At 29.3% G+C, this 20,880-nt stretch overlaps 1 protein-coding gene across 1 annotated transcript in view; it reads left to right on the top strand.

The window, feature by feature from the left end:
- Positions 1 to 1,325: 1,325 nt before the first annotated feature.
- Positions 1,326 to 20,880, top strand: part of LOC112598367 (POU domain, class 3, transcription factor 3-like) — a 21,310-nt gene continuing 1,755 nt past the window's right edge. The window contains exon 1 of the mRNA XM_025344795.1: positions 1,326 to 3,054. Coding sequence (XP_025200580.1) covers positions 2,422 to 3,054 — 633 coding nt within the window. The 5' untranslated portion in view covers positions 1,326 to 2,421. The remainder of the gene's footprint in view (positions 3,055 to 20,880) is intronic.

Below are 20,880 nucleotides of genomic sequence, written 5' to 3'. Positions count from 1 at the left end.
TTTACATTTAATATCACTCATTTTACCAAGTAAATAAAGTTTTATATGGATACCATATTTTGTTAAAAATAATTCACAGTAATATTTTAATAAAGTACGATTTAAGTATTCTTTCAGATAAATTTTATGAAATAAGAAACTAATCAAAATAATAACTATTAAAATATTCATACCCTGAAATTTAAATTATCATTCTTGGTATGTTATGACATTAACGATTCATATTAAGAATAATATATTAGTGTATGGTTCTAATTATAGACAGTTTTAGTAATATGGTATGTGAGGTAAAGTAACACAGTTGGGCTTGGGCAGATTTTATTTTTACTTGATATCTGTATTCTGTATAATGTATAAATTGGTTAGAGAAAATTGTTGTTTTTCAAAGTGAGTATTTCTTTTTAAAATAATGAAATTGATTTGAAAATATTCTTATTTCACGCTCATTAAGTTTTAAGTGAATTTTTGTTCACCTTAATCTTAATTTGAAAAACCTCAATAGATTTAGAAAGGAAATTCAAAAAATCTATTTCGGTAAAATCAATATTTTATTAAATTTAACTTAAAATAAAACTATAATTACCTACTGTGAAACTTTGAAAGTTTGTTTTAAAAAATATATATTTAGTAATGTATGTACTATGTATATAATATTATTATTTATTTAGGTAATTGTCTACATAAAAATCAATTAAAAAAAAAAATTCCTGATCAGAAGATATTTTTGGTACCTATTTAGAATTTGATAACAATATAACTTTTGCTTTATAACTAAATCGTATGACAATTAGATCGAAAATATATCCAACTAGATATTGCGTATATTTATAAACCATTTAACATTATTTTTTCATGTTTAAAAATTGTTATATTCATGTTTCATTAAAAAAATTGTTTTTTATATCAATAAAATAATTAAATTCAATTCGTTATTTTATTTTTTTATTCTATGACAGTAATTGTGTGAAAGTACTTAATATTCACAGCTACAAAATATTTGTAAAATATACGCAACTAGAAGGTATAGTAAGGTCTCAGTCCCCAGATCTTAGGAAACTATACAATTACAAGTTGATAAACTTGAAAGATATTGATCATTCATTAGACAATTTTCAGCTAATACAAAATTGTATAAATCATAAAGGTTAATGTACGCATTTCTATACTATTATAAAAATATATAATCATCGGTTTTGTATTTAATATAACCATTTATGTAGAACATAAAAAATCATTTTACAATTTTTCAATGGCTTATAACTGAAAGAAATTTATAAATCAATATTATAAGTTATGATAATTTGCAGTATTATGGAAAATTCCAATAAATTATATTATTCATAAATATTAGTTTATTTTTTTTTTTTAATACATACATCGTGCTACAAAATACCTAATTTTTCGTTTAAAAGGTGGATAGTTTTATGCTTGATATTTCATATTAATAATCTCATTACACATTGTGAATTTTAATATTTGATCTCGTTTGTGCGATAATCGCGTTGCATAAATCTATAATGCGTTTTTTTTTTCAAACACGAGACAATCAAATACATGTGCACTTCGTTTTGAAGATTCATGTATACCTGACATACATTTTACAATTTTACATACGTTATCGTATAATATTATTCAATTATACTAGTGTCATCCATTGGTCGAAATACGACTAAGTAAACCGTTTTGGTTCTAAAATAAACACGCACTAAAATATTGCATATCTCATAACACACATAATTTGGTATAGGTGTTTGTGATTTTTTTTCTATTGTTATTCACAATATGCGCGTTTATTAAATGGGAAAAACGGATATTTCGTATTTTAATTTCTAATTCATTATACAAGCTATAATACGAACACTATTGAATAATAACCATAACTATAATTGTACTAGTTTATCTGTTTAAATTGGTCAGCTAACTGATAATTATATTTTGTGATTTTTTTTCCATCGAATTCGATAGACTGGGATATTTTTTGTTTTAAAATCGTTTTAGTCTTATTTCATACTTAACCGATGGCGCAACTGCTGTGTATTCTTATTTTTATATTTTACCTGCAGCTTTAACCGGACAAAACATGTGTACAGTTTTTTTTTTTTTTTTTTGTGCGTTTGCGTGTACCTACGTATATGTGGAATTCAACTCAACAGTCGGCATTTTCCCTTGCTATCACAGTGTGTTACTATTAGTACGGCAAAAAAAAAAAAAAATAAAAGAAAAAAAAAACGCATAAAATATATATTGTAAGTACCTAGTAAACTAACCAACCGTTATTAGTCATTAACCGTGGTCGCCTAGAGGTAATATAATAAAAAAAATATACTATCGATCGGTGGTTGTATACAATATATTGTAAATAAAACGCAGCTGTGTGCGCGTCTGCGTAACGATTTAATACAATAATAATGTAATATTACGATGATCATCATCGCACTATGTCGTTGGGTGTTCACCGTATTCGTGCCGTGTGTTTCAGCGCACGAGGAGTTGAAGTTCTTGGACATGATAACGGAGAAGAGCGAAGCTAATGCCGCCGCCGCAATGCCGTCCACCGAATCGAAGACGGTCCTCGGGGTCGTGGCCAACCATCAGCAACAGGTGCACCTCGGCCGGCAGTCCGTCAACCGGCCACCCGCGTCGGTGCTCATCGGACACCATCACCACCACCACCATCACCAGCCGCCGGTGCCGCCGCCGCTGCCACCGCCACCGTCGCACCACCATCCTGTGCAGCAGCTCAACCAACAGCCGCCGCTGCACCACACCCGGTCCGGTAGCAGCCTGTCCGATTATCGCGGCGCCGTCGAACCGTCAACCGTGCAGCCGATAATCTCTTTGGAGCCCGGCGGCGGGGGCGGCGGGGGCGGCGGCAGTGGACGGCGGGCGGCCGTCAACGGAAGCGTTCCCGGTGTGATGTGCGGCGGAGGACCGGCCGTCTGGCACCCGCGACCCATTTACCCGTTCCCGTTACCACTGCCCAGCCCCGGCACCCTGTGGCATCACGCGCAGCCTCATTTCTCCACGCCTGGATTTCCGCCGACTTTCATCGAGGTAAGTCCGCCGAATCAATAACACGTATAAAATCGTTATAACCAGTTTTTTTTTTTCAAAAGACTATACATGTCGTAATTCATCAAATATATTCACCCCTTTTTTTTCTTTATCAATGTTTTCAACATTTTTGCTTGATTTACTTAATAATATAGACTTATATAAACTATAAGTTTTTAAATTGTTAAGGTATTTTTTCTTGTACTACTTAGTAAATTTCCTGTGGAATTATTAATTTCTAATTTTTTTTATGAGAATCTCTCTTATTTATTAAAAATAATTTAACGAAAAATTATTCCGGAAATATTAACTGATCAAAATTAAAATTTGAACGAGTAGTGCGTCTGTTCTAAATTTGTATTCTCAAAGTAAAAGTCCTGTTGTAATAACTTTGGGAAACTTGGGAGTTATGGTGAATCGAAAATTAATCAACTAAAACGTATAATTTTTTGTAGAAATAATTAAGTTTGATTTACAACATGGAATCAAATATCCAATAAACAATTCATTCTTAGTAAAAACGTTTTAAAACCTAACAAACACTTTTTTAGAGTTAATTAAATTTTCAAAAATATTGTCAACTAAATAATTCACAATAAAAAGTGAAGGGATTCTAATTTAAAAAATAAAAGTTTGTATCACCGCAAGACATTTATTAAGTAGTATAAGAATATCTTAAAAATTTGGAAATAAGGGTCATTAAGTATATTTATTTAATGTTTGATAAATCACTCTGTATATATACGATTAAGTTAGTAATCAAAGCGCTGGCGCTGGGGAACAATAGAATGGGGAACGCTTAGAAAAATGTCACTGGCACTTTCATTAAAGTGAATAAAGTACAGAGAGTAGTCATTATTATACAGCAATCGATGTAACGATAAGGTAATAATACAATATTATTATACGAATAACCATACTGATATATGCGTCTATAGCGTCTGAAATAAACAATATATTTCTTATGAGTTGAGATTTATTTTTTTGTTGACGTAGACAATTATGCAGCAGTAAATAAGATATAATTATTATACTGTCTTAAATTTTATCGATTCTGTGAGGAAGCGCATGTGTGCAGTTGGTAAAAAATGAAAATTTTATCGTTGTTTTTGATTAATTATAAATTTTTTTATGTATCTAATAGAATTATTTTTAAAATTGCGGTCGGTACGTAGACAATGTAAGCTATATACACTTATATATAACAATAACAATACACTTAATATGTAACAATCTGCAGTCGACAGATAATAATACAAACCTTTCGCTATTCCGTATTATAATTCGAATACGACTTCGAGAAATGTGTTTCGCTGTATAGGTACCTACACTTCACTCTTACAGTGTTTTAATTAATGTGACCTCAACCACAGACTTGGGTTAATTGCACGCGTTTTGTTTTAACCATTAAAAACATGATGATTGCATCCTTTGCGGTAATATATTTCCAAACATATATAATGTACGGTAACAGAATCAAAGTTGAAGTCCATCTCGCCTAAATACATATTATTATGATAACTGCAGCTGTATCCGACAATTCGAATAATAGTAAACACTCAAGGGTAGATATTCCGTTTAAATTTAACAATAGCTATGTAGGTAATGAATTTATTTTCTTAGAACTAAAATGAGCAGATATATTCAATGTTAAAACTCGATATGCATATTTACTTCAGCACCACGGTGACACCGTAGTCCGTAGTGCGCACTATGTTTTCGCTAAACCTATCTGAGCGAGTTGAGTTTGTTTTGTTGGAAAATTAATGTATTTCCATACATACCACGCTTGATATAATTATAGAGTACGAAGAGCTATAAGTTTTGATCAGCCTTGGTATACGATAAATTATAATACTTAATGCGAATTTGAAGAAAATAATACAGCTAGTTAAACTATAAATATAGTGGTACGCAATGTTAAATTTTTTTCATTTTAATAAAATTTCAAATAAATCATTCTAATTTAATAGGTACAGTTAATTACACAAAATTTGTAAGCTATCATTATGATATAAATCGTGTTCAAAAGACGGTTCTCGGTCATCTATTTGGCATGTATTTCAAACTTTAAGTACGGTACTAATGTATTATATGATTTAATAAAATAAATAATGACTATAGAAATACTTGGAATATATGGAATATTGTTATGAATTATGATATCCCTTAATTACGTTAAAATACGAAGTTTTAATACTTAAGAATTACAAATATCATGAAATAAATAGCTGTTAGTAAATCAAAAATTTACGTTAATCATTTTAGAACTAAAAATATTAACACTTTTAAAATTTTCTCTTATACCTATAAAAGTTTTGATTTATATCAGTAAAATACACAATCAGTTATCTCTCATTCCATTACAATGCACAAAAAATAAATCACAGATACAACAAAAAACACGATTAACATTTAAAATAGATTGCACAGCTGCAGTTTTCTCGTGACTATACTAGTTGCACTTAAAGTAATTAATATAAAACATAATTATATAATGATATTATTATTACATTTAAATAATAAAGTCGTTTATGATTTTAACTTTTGTTAAAAATGTTTATATAAGTAGACGGTAGACGTCTTAACTAAAATTATGAAGATTAATAACTCTCAAAACTAATATGTGGAAAATTGTTATAATTTTAATTTTTAAGTTTTCACAAAACACAATCAGTTCTATCACTGCTATAGAAGCAAATAATACATAGTTCCAATTAAAAATATGTTAAAATTAACAATTAAATCGATTTAATTATCACTCTTTTGTTCGTAATGCAATTCTAGAAAAATATGTAATTTGTAAAGTTTGCAATTTATTATTTTGTAACTCGTTAACATCGTTTACTCGGAATCCTAACAAGCGTTTGCTATTGTTTTTTTTTATATATATATATTCTTACATATATCTATATATCATAATTCTGTTAACCCATTTCAATATTATTAAAAAAAAAATAGTATTTCTTACGTCCACTACATGGTTATTGATTCATGGTTATATAGTTTGTATAAGGATACGAACCACATACAAGTTGTATGTGTAATGGAAAATTAATTAAACAATTATAAGTAGATACGAATAATAATCATTGCGTGAGCTTAAATTTTTGTCAATAAAGTAAGTGGCTTAAAAATATTTTTAACGACGAAAAATAATTATGTATGTTAGGTAATTGTTTTAAAGTAATTGGGATATGAAGAACAATTTATGACTTAAATATTTTAATTAAAAAAAAAAAAAGTATAATATTATATGTTTATGTATCCTATTCCACAGCTTCGTTGTGATAAATGTCATATTTACGTATCTAACGGTATATGATTGCACGTAAAATCAAGTTAATTTAACTAAACGACCAATTAAACACTGCTCTGCTATAATATTAAATCTTTATGGTGTGTGTGTATGCATTTTTTGCAGTCTCCAGCAGAAGACAATATCAGTATAAATATATTATATGTTATACAATAAAAACGAAGGATTTGATGTTATTGGGATTAACGCCAACCTATTTGTGTCGTGTCCTGAAATGATTGTCCCAATAACAATGAGAAAATATCCATTACGAAAGAGGTGGACCAGGAAAAAAACAATAAAATAAAAAGGAACACCTATATAATTAAACTAGAATCGTGTACAATCTAGAAAATGGCATTTGTTCTGGAATCGTATAATATATTATATAATAAGTTCACAGCAGTAGTATTATATTCTTTACATTTTTCCTGTCCCAACTATTTATGTACCTAAGTATAATGTATACTGTGTGTGTATATGTATATATAGACACATTGAAAACAAAATTTTTTTAGTTATGTTTTCCGTCGTAAATGTTGTTGTGTAAAATAGTTGACAGTTAACATGCATGACGGAGGTATATATACCATAATATTGTATATATATGTATAATATTGCTACTTATATCATACCTATTATAGTGTGCGTTTGATGACTGGCGGGTTGGTGGCATGACCAGTTGCGGTGGTGGTAGTGGAGAGTTTAGTGAGGAGGGGGCGACGGTGAGGTGGTATGAGAGGCCCCTGCAATGAGCTACAACCCGGCTGACTCTGATAAAGTTATTAAATTCTCTAGCTATGCAGACGGCAATAAAACGCAGCTTTACGATCCAGCCCATTGCCTGGAACTTTTGTCATTTTAATGAAAGGTATTAAACACACGGGTACGTATCGGCTGATTATTAAAAAAAAAAAAATACGGTGTTGATGCGATATTTCCCTCTCCATCTTATTTTAACGACATAACGTTGTGCTCGTAATAATAAGTGTATTCAGGGTAAAATTTTCCAAACCTCGTGTTTTTATAGCGTCCTGCAAGTGTCGAGATTTGAAAAAAAAATAGTTATTTAATATTGCATACAATTGGATTGTTATATTTTTACCAGTAGATATTTTAGAGGTTTTTTTTTTTTTTTTTTTTATTACTTTTCATAGCATATTTAAATACACTAAATACACTAGAATTTTTGACAGAGTAGAATAAAGGATAGTTACTCATATGATGTATATTTTGTATACGGTATACCTATACCGTGTACAAAATTTTAAGTCCGTGTTACAAACCATGTAATATTTTATTAGATATATTTTAAAACATATTATATATTGTACGGTGTGGTGACACAAGACAAGACAATGTGAGGTAAGGACGGATAGTGTGAACATTGAATTATTTAATTAAACAATTTAGGTATGATCACACGTCGCTCACTTCTTAGAAAAGTCGAAACTCGGAGAGTGTAATAGTCGATAAGAAAAATAATCGAAATTCGAGAACTCTCGCGTCATTGGAATTCGCCACCACCATAATCGGTTCTCTTTGTGAACCAACCATTTACAAGGGAGACTTGGACAAGAGCTTTGCAAACGGTTAGGGATATTCGAGACGCTCAGAGGTAGGTCGTACACTACTCACGGTCTCGTTCATCAGCATTTTAGAGTCTGGTCGTAATACCGCTCATCCAACATCTTATATTTTTGTTACGTTAAATAAAAATTTTTCTACACTTAATAACATCAAGTATTTCATTCCTACGTTGATTATGAATCAGCGTTGTAGACTTGACGTAACACTATATTAAGTAGTTAAATGATGGTATTTTTTATTTGCATTTTTTTTTTTTTTTTTTATTATTATTATTCTTAATATTGACCTATTTTTATTATAACTGAATAAGTTTAATTGATAAATAAAACTGAATGCCATCACAAAGTCAGATGCAAATTATATTATTAGTTAATAAGTGACACAATTTTAACGAATCGTTTTAGATTAGATTATTCTCTTTAAAATATAAGTTGTTTGAGAAGCTCAGAAACGGTAATTCATTGAAGTTGTGTTTAAGGCTTTTAAGAACTATAAACATTTTGATATTGACTACGTAATACACAGTTTATATCTGTATAGAAAGTAAATATCATTACGTATAGATGTATTTCCTTAATTAATATTTAAAACATTATTATCCAATAATGTTTGAACTAAAAATCAAACATCTAATATTCCTTTACAAGATAAAAAGTTCTATGATCATGCGTTTACAAGCCCGGATTAAGGGGGGGGGGCAGGAGGGACCAAGTCCCCGGGGCCTACGTGTGTTAAGGGCCCATAGTTTTCTCGGTTTAAAATTACATTAAGTGATAATTTGTACTTTTTATAGTACCTTCAAAAATATTTTTATTTTTTCTTGTTTGAGCTAACAGTCGATGGGCCCGTCGACCGTGTTTACCACTAATAGTATGGTAAGTGGGGAAACAGCGTCATAGCCAGGTTTGTGTTTGTTGGGAATAGGCATATATTTTGATATTACTGTATTTAAAAATAGAATTGGGAAATTTTGTTTATGTGATTGTCTTGGTCATGGATACTCATAATTCAGATACCTACCGACTAAACCTGTTTACATAAACAAAACTTAATTTTATGTGTAAATATATATTTTAATAAAAATATAATATTTTTTTAATATTTTTATCCTCATCAAATCGTTATCATACTTAAATAAAAATGTTTAAATTTGTTTTATTGTATAATTTCATAATTTTAAAGAATTGTTTTTATTGACGGGGGCTCACAACCATGTATTAGCCCCTGGCACCAATAAAATATTTTATGATATTCACAATTATAATATTATTTTAAAATGTTTATTAGTCAATTTTATATGAAATATATTTATGTAATTATGTGACTATTTTTAATATTCGCGTTGATCAAATTTCTAATTTTAATATACAATATTAATTTTAATTAATCAATATTAATTTCTTAAATTAATAATATACGTATAAGTCACCATTAAACTTATTTCTTAGATATTAAATAAAATTATGACCCCAAAATTATGTTTCACGCTATTTTTTTACAAATTGAGCTTGGCCAAGCATTACTCATAACTAAATTGATGTTAAAATAGCGTTTCATATAAATTCTTACTAGAATTTACACTTCTTTTTGTGGTAGTTAGTAGTTACTTTTTATATTAACTAGACTTATAATCAAAAGATGTATATTTTAATACAAAAAATAAAAATTTAAAAATATACTATTATTAAGCTTGGTAATTTATACTAAATATTGAATATAATATGAAAGACCATCTTCTTTTCTCTACTCTTTAGAAATAAAAATATTTACAGTTAAAATTATAGTTCATTATTGAATAATATGATACAATTCTAAAATTCTATTTTTTTCAAAGTAAATGTATAGGTAATTAAACAAATTACACATGATATTTTATCGCACAAATATGCATAAAAATAAAAAACAAATTATATCGCACTCGCAACAGAATTTTCAATGAAAGTAATAATTATTATTATTGCTCTAAACTTTACACCCCGTGAACACATAAAATAAAACCATATAAATGTTGTAAAAGTAAAAATTAAATTAACATTTTTATATATAAATAAAAAGTTAAAATTGAATAAAATATTGATAAAATCATTATTAGCATAATACATTATATGCGATAGTATGTATATTTACTACGAAAACATCTTTGATTTAAATAATTTAATATAATACACTATTTTACAGCTAAATGTGATAATTTTAAAAAACATTAAGAACACAGTCAGCAATATATGTGTTTGTAATCACAAAAGAAGTGTAAACAATAATGCTCAAAATATACATAAAATTTAATTCTTTTTTTTTCTAAAATAGCCAAGTGTAACTTGATTGGGGAACCTAGTTACTATATTAGTTATCCAGGGAAGGTTTTCTGGTCCTTATGGATAAATTTCCCGTAGCTAGGGAGTTAGAACACGATATGTGGGATTTTATCAATAAATAATACACATTTGGTTTATAAATCTCTGTTCAAAATATATTTTTGGTTTATACTTAAAAAAATGTAGATGGTGGTAAACAATCCTGGTGTTGGTGAGTTCGTGTTTGTTGCTGGTCAGTCTCGAACTGCCCTTTCGATAAATGGTGCGTATTGACCACAGGCCTCACAATCATTAACAATGTTTATCTCAGCACAAATCCCACTATTGTCTACTACGGAATTGTCACACACACACACAGGTGTCATGAAACAATAATATATATTATTGTTACACAAGATTGGGGACACACTAGTTGCTTCCCGAAGTCAAAAAGGTCAATAATTTTTATACGAATTGCCTCCCGACTATATACGAGTTGTCTCCCGACGTACCCCAGACAACAAATGTTTGTCTAAAAATACTATTATAACATTATTCTACATATTACTATACCTAAGACTGATGTTTTTAACTGCACTATATATTTTTAATAAGTAGTATAATATGTTTTATTTTTATTGATTATTTTTATATTATTATTGTTTTTAACCAACTCTGATATTTTTAATTTATGTATATTTAACTGTTTAGTGAAGTTTATGAACCACTACTTAATTCTATATGGGAGGCAACTCGTATATAATTATAAACTACCTAGTCATCGGAGGCAACTAGTGTAAATTAACCTTTTTATTTACGATAAGGATGAGAGGCAATTCGTATATTTTGGGAGGCAACTAGTATGCGCCGACAAGATTTACCAATAAAATTAGACAAGTTGAATAAATTGACTGAACGATATGATATTACCAATATAATAAAAAGGTACCTAACTATTATATTCTCAACATAATTTCTTTCACCCCTTTTGATCGATATTAGAAGAATAGTCTATAACATTCAAAATAATTATAAGAGATATACGATGACTTAATTAAAACCAATTGTATGTATGATTTAATTTTAATTATTCGCGTCTCACGGTGGGTCGTAGGTAATACTTATATGTGAAAATATTAGCAATTACAATATTTCTAAATTACATCAATTTGCATAATCAATACCTGAAAATACTTAAATTATATCGTTTGGGTAGTTGAAGTAAATATATTTGAATATCTAAAGTGCTAAACTGTTTGTATATAATGCCCAAATTAAACGATCGATGAACATATTATAATTATTACAATACGCACGTCTATGCGTGGTGTAAGCGTAAATATACGAGACGATGTAACATAGCATTATTATAGCAATATCATAAAATTTAATTATCTAAACAATTTCGACATTGATTACCTAAAGATAGGTATAATACGCACTTAAATACTGTGTTTAATATTTGTGGCCCATAAACAGTGAAAATATAGAATCCTCCTCACAAATTATCTCTTAATAAGTCTTCAATTTTACTAATTATTATTAACTAGTAATTTAAATCGAATAATCGTAATAATAAATTAGAAATATTTAACCTGCAACTAATAGTAATAATCAAAGCAATAATTATTTATTTACTAAAATGTATAAACAAATAAATGTAATTAAAATGTTTATATTCCTATTTAAATATCATTTTTGATAAAATTAATTATATTAACGAACATTTTAGTATCAAGTTTAAAATAATTTTTAATTTCAAACAATGATTCTTTTTAATTTTTTGTGGTAAGCTTTTTGATATCCTTAAAGTCCATCTAATAATAACAAAATAAACACGAGTAATCCACACGCCCGGCTCCTGACTTAAAAAAAACTCGAGAATCACGATGCCGGTGGTAGTAGTTAGCACTGTATAGAAAATAGATGACTAATACTTATGTAATAACTATTATAAAGTTTGTATTGCGAAAAAACATAAGTTAACTTCATAATTAAAAATTATTGCAAACCAAATCTAAATAAAAAATAGTAATAATAACAACTTTTTTGTAGCTTTTTCATTATACCTAAACATATATTTCTTAATAATATGTTGATAACCTTCAAAAGAACCGCGATCAGGTTTAGTTTTCCTTTGTGCTGTGAAGCAACTTTGTAAATTAATTATGCAAACATAATAATAATCAAATAAAAACACAAAACTCGCTTCTGCTCTATACGAGGTTCTTAATGTAGACCCAAATAATCAGAAACAACCCAGTATGTTGAATATTAAAATAAATACATTGCTCCAAAATGTGATGAACACAAAAAAAAAAAATGCACATCGTGGTAAAACTTAAATTATTAACCGTTATTTATTTACGTAATTTCAATCACGGTGAATACAATTATCAAATTATTGTAAGGAGTATGACGTATTTTATCTGTGCTATAGAATATGGATCATTGTGTACAATTTTTTAAAAATATGCATATTTTAGAAAACTATAATATTATTTATTTTTAAAATCAAAATTTACAATTGCTAGGTCAAGAAAGATTACCCTTACATAATATATTTTATTTTAATGTTCTGGTGTTATTCAACCCGGTGAATAGCATTAATTTCTATGGGAATAAATTACAATATACCTACAAAATAACGAATAATATAAAACCGATATTACTCAAATTATTTTGGTGAAATATTATATTAATTAATTTTATTTTAATTAATTAATAATTGAAAAAAGACACTGATTTTGTAGATCTTAAAATAAAAATTTAACAATTTTCATAAAAATATAGTTTATTGTTCTACTATATTCTTTATATGCGAAATTTTTATACAATCTCAAAATATGTTTAATCTTTGTGTAAATACCTACTATTTCGTGTTGTCGAATTAATATTTTAAACGATTTTAAAACGTTAACTGCAGTAGCTATTAAATCATTATTTTTTTTTTCAATTTTTAGCTATACTTACCTCACCTCATATCATTATTGTACAAATTAATTTAATTTTTTCAACCTATTATAAAATAAATAACTATCGACTACTCGATTTTTTGGTTTAGACTGTAACGCTGCATGTCACGCAATACTATGATACGATCAATCACGATAATAATTTACTATACATAAGTTGTAAACGGAGTGATCCATTCAATGTGACTCATTAAAAACACCGACGTTTTTGAAATATTTTTTTCTTGTTACAAAACAATTTTTTTATTCTTAAAATTTATAATTTTTTTTTTTTTTTTTGATCTTTTGATTGAAAACTTTTGTTTTTACTTTCAAATACTCGAACAGAGTATTTCAATTTTTGTATTTTTATTTATAAAAATCAAATTTTAATTAATTAACTTATTAACTATAAGTATTTGAAGTTTAGACGAACAGATGGATCAAAATTTAGCAGGGTACCTCTATACGACTCCTCGAAACACATTTTTCGAGGGCGTTTGGGAGGGTGTACAAATGTTTATATTAGGATTACAAATGTGTACAAATTGAATAACAATCGTTGGTATAATTTTTTTTGGATTTTCAAATATGGCGGTGCTAATGTAACGGACCTTCTCTGTCTATTTACATTTTAAATACTTGCAACTTGTAAACCACTAGTCCACAATTCGATTTGTATGTATTGGAGTATTCAAAAAAATATACTGTTTTGGAGAATGAGGAGTTAAAAGTGCTTCTTGTCTTTAAAAAAAAGCAAAAAAATAAAAATTATACCTAGTGATATGGATAAAAAATAATATATTTTTTATACATTTAAAAAAAATGTTGGGTTTCACCGACTTAAACTATGCAAAATACATATTTTTCAAAATATCAATAGATTTTGAAATAATGAGTGTCTCATGTCAAACGGATCACCCGATATACACGTATATACGACGCTGAGGAAGTCGTAAAGCCAAACTTTACCACTGACGTAATCATGATAATGATACTCGAGTCGCGGTCGGTCGCCGACATTCGCTCGCGCGTACTGCATTGATCGCTATCGTCTTGTATCAGACAGCCGCTCCGGAAAAACCGCGTCTAAATGCCGCCGCACATTGGCTACTTAACGTAAGTAATAAGTGTGTGACCGCGGTATATCGGGAAAACCGGTTTTCCGCTTTTGCATGCGGACATTGTCGACCGAGTCATTGACATCGCCGTCGCCGGTGCGTGCCGGTAGGTACATTTGTAATGTACCGTACATCGTAAATAATTTACAATTTAATCTTTACCCTGTATTTACCTATTGCCCATCTTCGACATCTTATCATAATGGAACATATAAAAATTGTACATACACACACACGCCGCAAACGCACTGTTTATAGACATATCTATACCGGACTATACCTACTATATTGTGTGTCCGGTTTAAGCCCCATAGTGTAATACGGGCACGTTTGTTTGATCTCGGCCCTTGAAACAAAAAACGATTTTTACGAAACTTCTATTATATATACGCATGGTGGCATATCGGTTGGTAGGTATAGGTTATAATAATACCTACTCATATCATAATATTATATAAATAGTAAGAATTATCATGTATAGTTAGCCACCATGACGATGGGCGGTAAATAATTTTCCCACACAATGTAAAAATAACAAAAAAAAAAAAAAAAATCATCATTCGTTCGTACAATATTGAGCATAAATTTTTTCCGTCTTATTGTTTTAATACAATTGATACATTATAAATACTTATTTTATAACCGTTTTTGACATATAACTAAAAAAAAAATATAAATATTGCGGTAAACAAAAAAAAAAAGTATAAACAAATAAAAAATTATAATTAAATTTAAAAAATAAGTATTTTTAGTACGCGGAGAATAATAATCTTGATTTTGAGACGTCATCGTTGAATTTGTTACTATAATATGAATAGTCAAAAATACATCAATTGACAAAATAAAATTTTTTTAATATTACCTATCATTAATTTTCCTTGTAAGAAATATTCACACTTTGGAACTAAAATCTGAGATGGTCAACCATCTATCGTAAAATGGATATGGCACTATTGGTATATTTTTGAATACAGTTTAAATTACTACTCTTTAAACTTTTCTGACATTTAAAAAAATAATTTCTGATGTTTTTGTCAAAATCGGCCAAATAGTTTTTGTAAAGTATCAACAAACGCGCAAAAATTTTTATTTTCAATATTTTTATCTAAATAATTTTTGGTTTTAAATTTTTATCTAGATAAATTTATCTTTTGTCTTTATCTAAAATCGAAGTTTCCAAACTTTTGATAAGTCACGTAAAATATTAAATAAATATTCATTTGATATTTATACATAATATTAGATAATTTGATTATTATAAAATATGTAATATTATAAACAAAGTGATTCGCTACCCATATTCTTCTCATTTTTTCATTTAATAATGAATTTATTTGAATTTTGTTTTTTGAAATGTTTAAATATATTTAAGGACTATATACTTCAACATTTTTGAGATTTTTTTTATTCTACTCAAGGAGTGTCTTGGATACAAATTTCTGTTTTTCAAATACGAATCTAACATTTTACTGTAAATTATTTAATGAGTATTTATTTTTTTAAATGTCGATGTAATTTATCCAAAATTTGAACGAGTCGTTTTTCAGTTATTAAAAAGTCTATATACCATACATAATAAGGAAAAGTCTTCAAAAATAGTTGGGTAAAATAGATGTGGTATTTAATCGAGTGTTCATTAGGTAAACTTTGGTCATTCTTATAAATTACAGTTGTCGGAGAAAAAAAAATGGGATGAGCGTACTCGGAGTGAATTATTATGAACCTGCAGTATAAATGCAAAAACAGAAGGGAATAAGCGATTCACACCTTACTGTACAGATATAGTATGGTCGCGCGCACGCGTGTGATAACACGGAATCTAAGAACGTGATAATAATATTACCTATACCTATACGGACGTTCTAATGACTACCTATACAATATTGTAATGACAATAACGCGTGATTTAGCGTAATAAATCGACAGGTGCATTAAAATCTTTCCATTATATTGTAAAAGATGACTTATTGTACGAACACACAGACGCGTGCGCCGTCACGTGTATATACGTTACAGTGTGCTTAGACTTTAGGGATATCAGCGTATGTTCTGTGTATAATATTTATACGTATTATTACGCATATATATATGTGTATGTGTGTGTGTGTGTGTGTGTGTGTGTGTGTGTGTGTGTAAATGTGTATAACAAAATATATTATGATATATATTATATATATTATGCAATATATTATGATATCATAAGGTGCATACAAAACCGTGTCTGCTGCCCCATACGACTCGACGATGTCTATGATCGCGTAATATAACATAGGTAATAATATCGCATTAACATTCGCTCGCCGCCGCCGAGACCGAGTGCGCGTGATTACAAACTGTTATTTTATTATCAAAATACGTAATACATATACATACACATACTTACGGTACAATATATATATATATATATATTATACATGTTATACGAATAATATACCGTCGTCGCAATAACTGCACACACGACGTGCATTTAATATGACGTACGCTACCGTTCGATTACACGCGTCCGAGTGTGTAAGACAACGACGACGAGTGCAAAACCATCCAATCAACGGCGTCGGGAGGGCACAAACACACACACACACACACACACATACGCGAGCAAATAATACGTCGACCTATTCGCGTATGTGTTATATTATTATTTGTATGTCATAATATCATTACATTTAAATGACGAGACGTGGCGCCGATCCGGGTCGGAGTGGCGGCGGACGAGGTGGTCCGCAGATTTCCCATGATGCCATCTCTCGCGCCCGCGGTCGTCAGATCGTCTTCGTCGTCGTCGGAATAAATTATAAACAGTAATTATATACGATGCAATACGAGTGTATAATATTATATTACCTACTCCGTGTGTGAGTGTGTGTATCGAAACCGACAACTCCATTAAAATAAACACGCGCGAGCATGTATAATGATATACAATATATTGTGTGTATACAATAATAATAATAATAATAATATGTACTGTGCACCGCTGCAACTGGTATGTGTTGTAATATCATAATTTATAGTGCAACAGTATTGGGCATAATGTGTTCTGTTTTTTTTTTCTCTCTCTCTCTCTCTCTCCGTGTCCGTCACCGTGGTGGAAACGACGGACGGGCCGGCGTTCTGCGGCGCGGGACTGCAGCGCCCGAACAACGATAGCTAACTCGCTAGGACTTGTTTGGACCTCCGAGATAAACGTTACACAACACAGTCGATTAAAACCGTATGATTTTTCGAAAATTAACCGAATCACTGTCATTTATTATAATTTATAGGTGCTACCTAAACGTAAATCATCACTGGCGAACAGGAGATATTAACGATAAGCATACCTATATACGTATCTATTTTCGGGGTACATATTAATAGCGCATAAACAAAGAAGATTTGAAGTGTTGCGTGTCTGCATATTTAAAAGTATATACCTATGACTTAAAAAAAAAAAAAAAAATGTTATTTCCCAACTCTTAATCTCGACGATTTGCCGAAGTGCCTTCCTGCAATCACTTCATCCATCCCCCTATAACCAACCCAACACCCGTCGTACAGTACTTGAACGTATTGTATATAATATATATTATACAATATTATAATAAAGTTGTCATTATATTTTTCCAATTATTTCTGCAACTTCGAAACGTTACTTTACGGATTTATGAGAATATGATATTACATTTTACGGTCTTGTATCACTATAAATAAAGATCGATTCCGTGAATTGTCTACGCTCAATATTAATAGTGTATTAATGGCTACGAATAAAAATCGTTCATTAGACATGAAAAAATTTCAAAATAACTAAAAAGCTTTGTTATATAATTGTTAAAAATATTTAACTATATTATTATGTTACTCACATTTGGTACGGACGAAACGAACGTGTGCGTGAGGGAGAGGGCATAACGTCCATGATTTTTTTTTTTAAATCTAACATAACTATAGTAGGCCTGAATCTCTCTCCCGAAACACTAGTGCTGGTTACGCCACAACATTGATCCACGTGCCTTAATAATATAATAATAACATGCACACCATTGTAACATGGCGAACGAGTTTTCAGACTTCGTTATAGTCGATCAAAACAGTTTGTAAGACATACGCAATGCCGCAATGGCCGTGAAAAAAACCGTACCGGTCGGTTAGGCGACGATATTGTCGTGTGATGTCTAAAAAATAAAAATATATATTACCATTCTAGTGTACAGTCATTTGGAAGTGTTACTCTGATTTATTTTAAAAATGCATCTAATCCTAGGCAGACCGCAATTTTTTGTCATGTCTATCGTCCACTGCATGTGTTTTAACATTTTTCTGTTGTAAACATAATATTACCAATGTACCCACTATAATAATATTATAATACTACATATTTATTACACTGTAAAATCAGTGCATCGTACGACATATCAATACAAAAAATGTCATCGTTTCTTTGAGTTTATACATAGAATCCAGTAAATATTTACCCATATGTAATTGTAAATATTGCCGGAAAAACTAAAAACATGTACCTACACGACGGGAGAGTACCTATTTAACAATAAACCGGTCAAAATCATTGCACCACTCCCTGCTGCACGGCTACACCCAATGGTGCATATCATTTTGTGAAGTTTGCATAAAAGACACATTGAATATTAGTGTATAATTATTACGGCGCCAATAAAAAAAAAAAAACAACTCTTTTATTCTGTAAAATCACAAGACAATAATAATATTGTTATACCTTTTCCCGGACTTTGCCCGGGGACGTCCTTGAAATTTTTCCACCCGGAACGATGTTCCGCCTCTTGTTCAGCATAGAGGCTATAAATCTAGTCAACGGTGGTTAACGTTGATATTGTTGTCGTGTACTGACCGTGCGGGTCGAGAGAAGAGGAGTGAGAGACACCTGTTGTCCCGCGAATGGACAACTATACATTACTATCATTATTTGCCTGCAATTAATGTACCTACTACAGTATACAATAATCATTCGTTTAATTACTATTATATTAATTTATGAAAAATCGTCGTAGCGTTGTGTAAGTACGTATATCTTCCCATATAATATTATGAAATAGCTATATAGTATTGCAACGAATAATAATACAATGATTTTTAATGTAAATTAAACTAAATTACGACGTTGACATTTCAATTCCTTCTTTTTCGCAATACTATAGATAGGTAGGATAAATAATGTGCGTAGGTGGGTATACATAAATAAATTAACAATTATTACAACTTTGAAAACATAATTTAATAAATACGAAAAAACAACAACAACAAAAACAATAACACGACATGCGCGCGTTTATCTAAACGTAGGTAGGTATAAAAATAATAATGTTATGCTAATTCCTAATGACCAATGGCAAACGTTAATGGTCTTTTATTTTACAAATTTATGCAACTTTCAGTAAATTTTAAACATTAATTTTTAATTCTGATCAGCTTTCATTTTGCTACATGTCTGCATAAAAAGTTTATTTTTTATTTCATTCACTACAAATAATGCCAATAAAATTAATTACAATCGAATTTATTATTCAATATGCAATTTAGAAATTGAAACGAATAAAAATAAAAATTTAACAAAATATATTAATTCTCTTGTGCTAGACAAATTATTATTATTTATTAATACGACTTTGCGTATTTTCTGATTATCTCGAACACATTTGGTTTTTCTAATAATATAATATATTGTCAGGATACATTATGCATTTTTACGAGTAAGAAACTATGTACATTATACATATAATTGTTATACAATTCAATTGTTAGAACGTGAATATAAATTATATTATAATTAGTTATTACACAAATCAATCTATGCCGTAACGTTCATCGTTGTAGTATTTTTGATTGATTACTTATCTTGTTTGCAGTGCGCTCAATCATACATACCCTATTGTATTCTACATTTTGACAGCAATATAATTATAAAAATTCAATTCAATAAATTGAACATATAATAATATCGTTCGTAGAATTTGAATATCATAACAATTTGTAATAATATATTTAATATACTGTATATCAAGTATGAATATGTAAGTATATCAGCTACCTCTAAATCACCATACATCGAGGTCGATTTAAGTCGTCCGTTATTATTGCTATTTGATCTTTGTAATATTGTGAAAAATTAACTATATTATTTTTAAGCCAGACATTTCACTCTGTTATAGAGTATAGATGTTGAATGCTCGTCATAATTGAGTAGGTAATTGTAGTGCATGTGTTAAATTTACAATTTAATGAAAGGACATTGAATGTGAAAAACAGTTCTGCAGTTCCCACTCAGAATATATATTCATCAGTTTAAATAATCAATGAATATTTTATTATATTATTTGTATTGCTGTTGATAATTTATTTTTCTATTTATTACATGGAATATTGAACTGATTGTGATAAATACAAAACGTCTGTTTTTTCTAATAATTATTATTACCCATAATATTTTTTTTTATATTATTACTAGCGGTTATTATAACTTATTACTTAATAAGTATATACACGGTTCTTCAACATAACTGTTGTTATTACAGAAACTTAAACATTTCAAAAATACATGATCTATGTAGGTA

This window comes from Melanaphis sacchari, unplaced genomic scaffold (assembly GCF_002803265.2).
Source record: "Melanaphis sacchari strain LSU unplaced genomic scaffold, SCAv2.0 Contig47_pilon_pilon, whole genome shotgun sequence".
NCBI classification, from domain to species: Eukaryota; Metazoa; Arthropoda; class Insecta; order Hemiptera; family Aphididae; genus Melanaphis; species Melanaphis sacchari.
The sequence above is the reverse complement of the archived record's forward strand: the minus strand, read 5'-3'. Positions and strand labels throughout refer to the sequence as shown.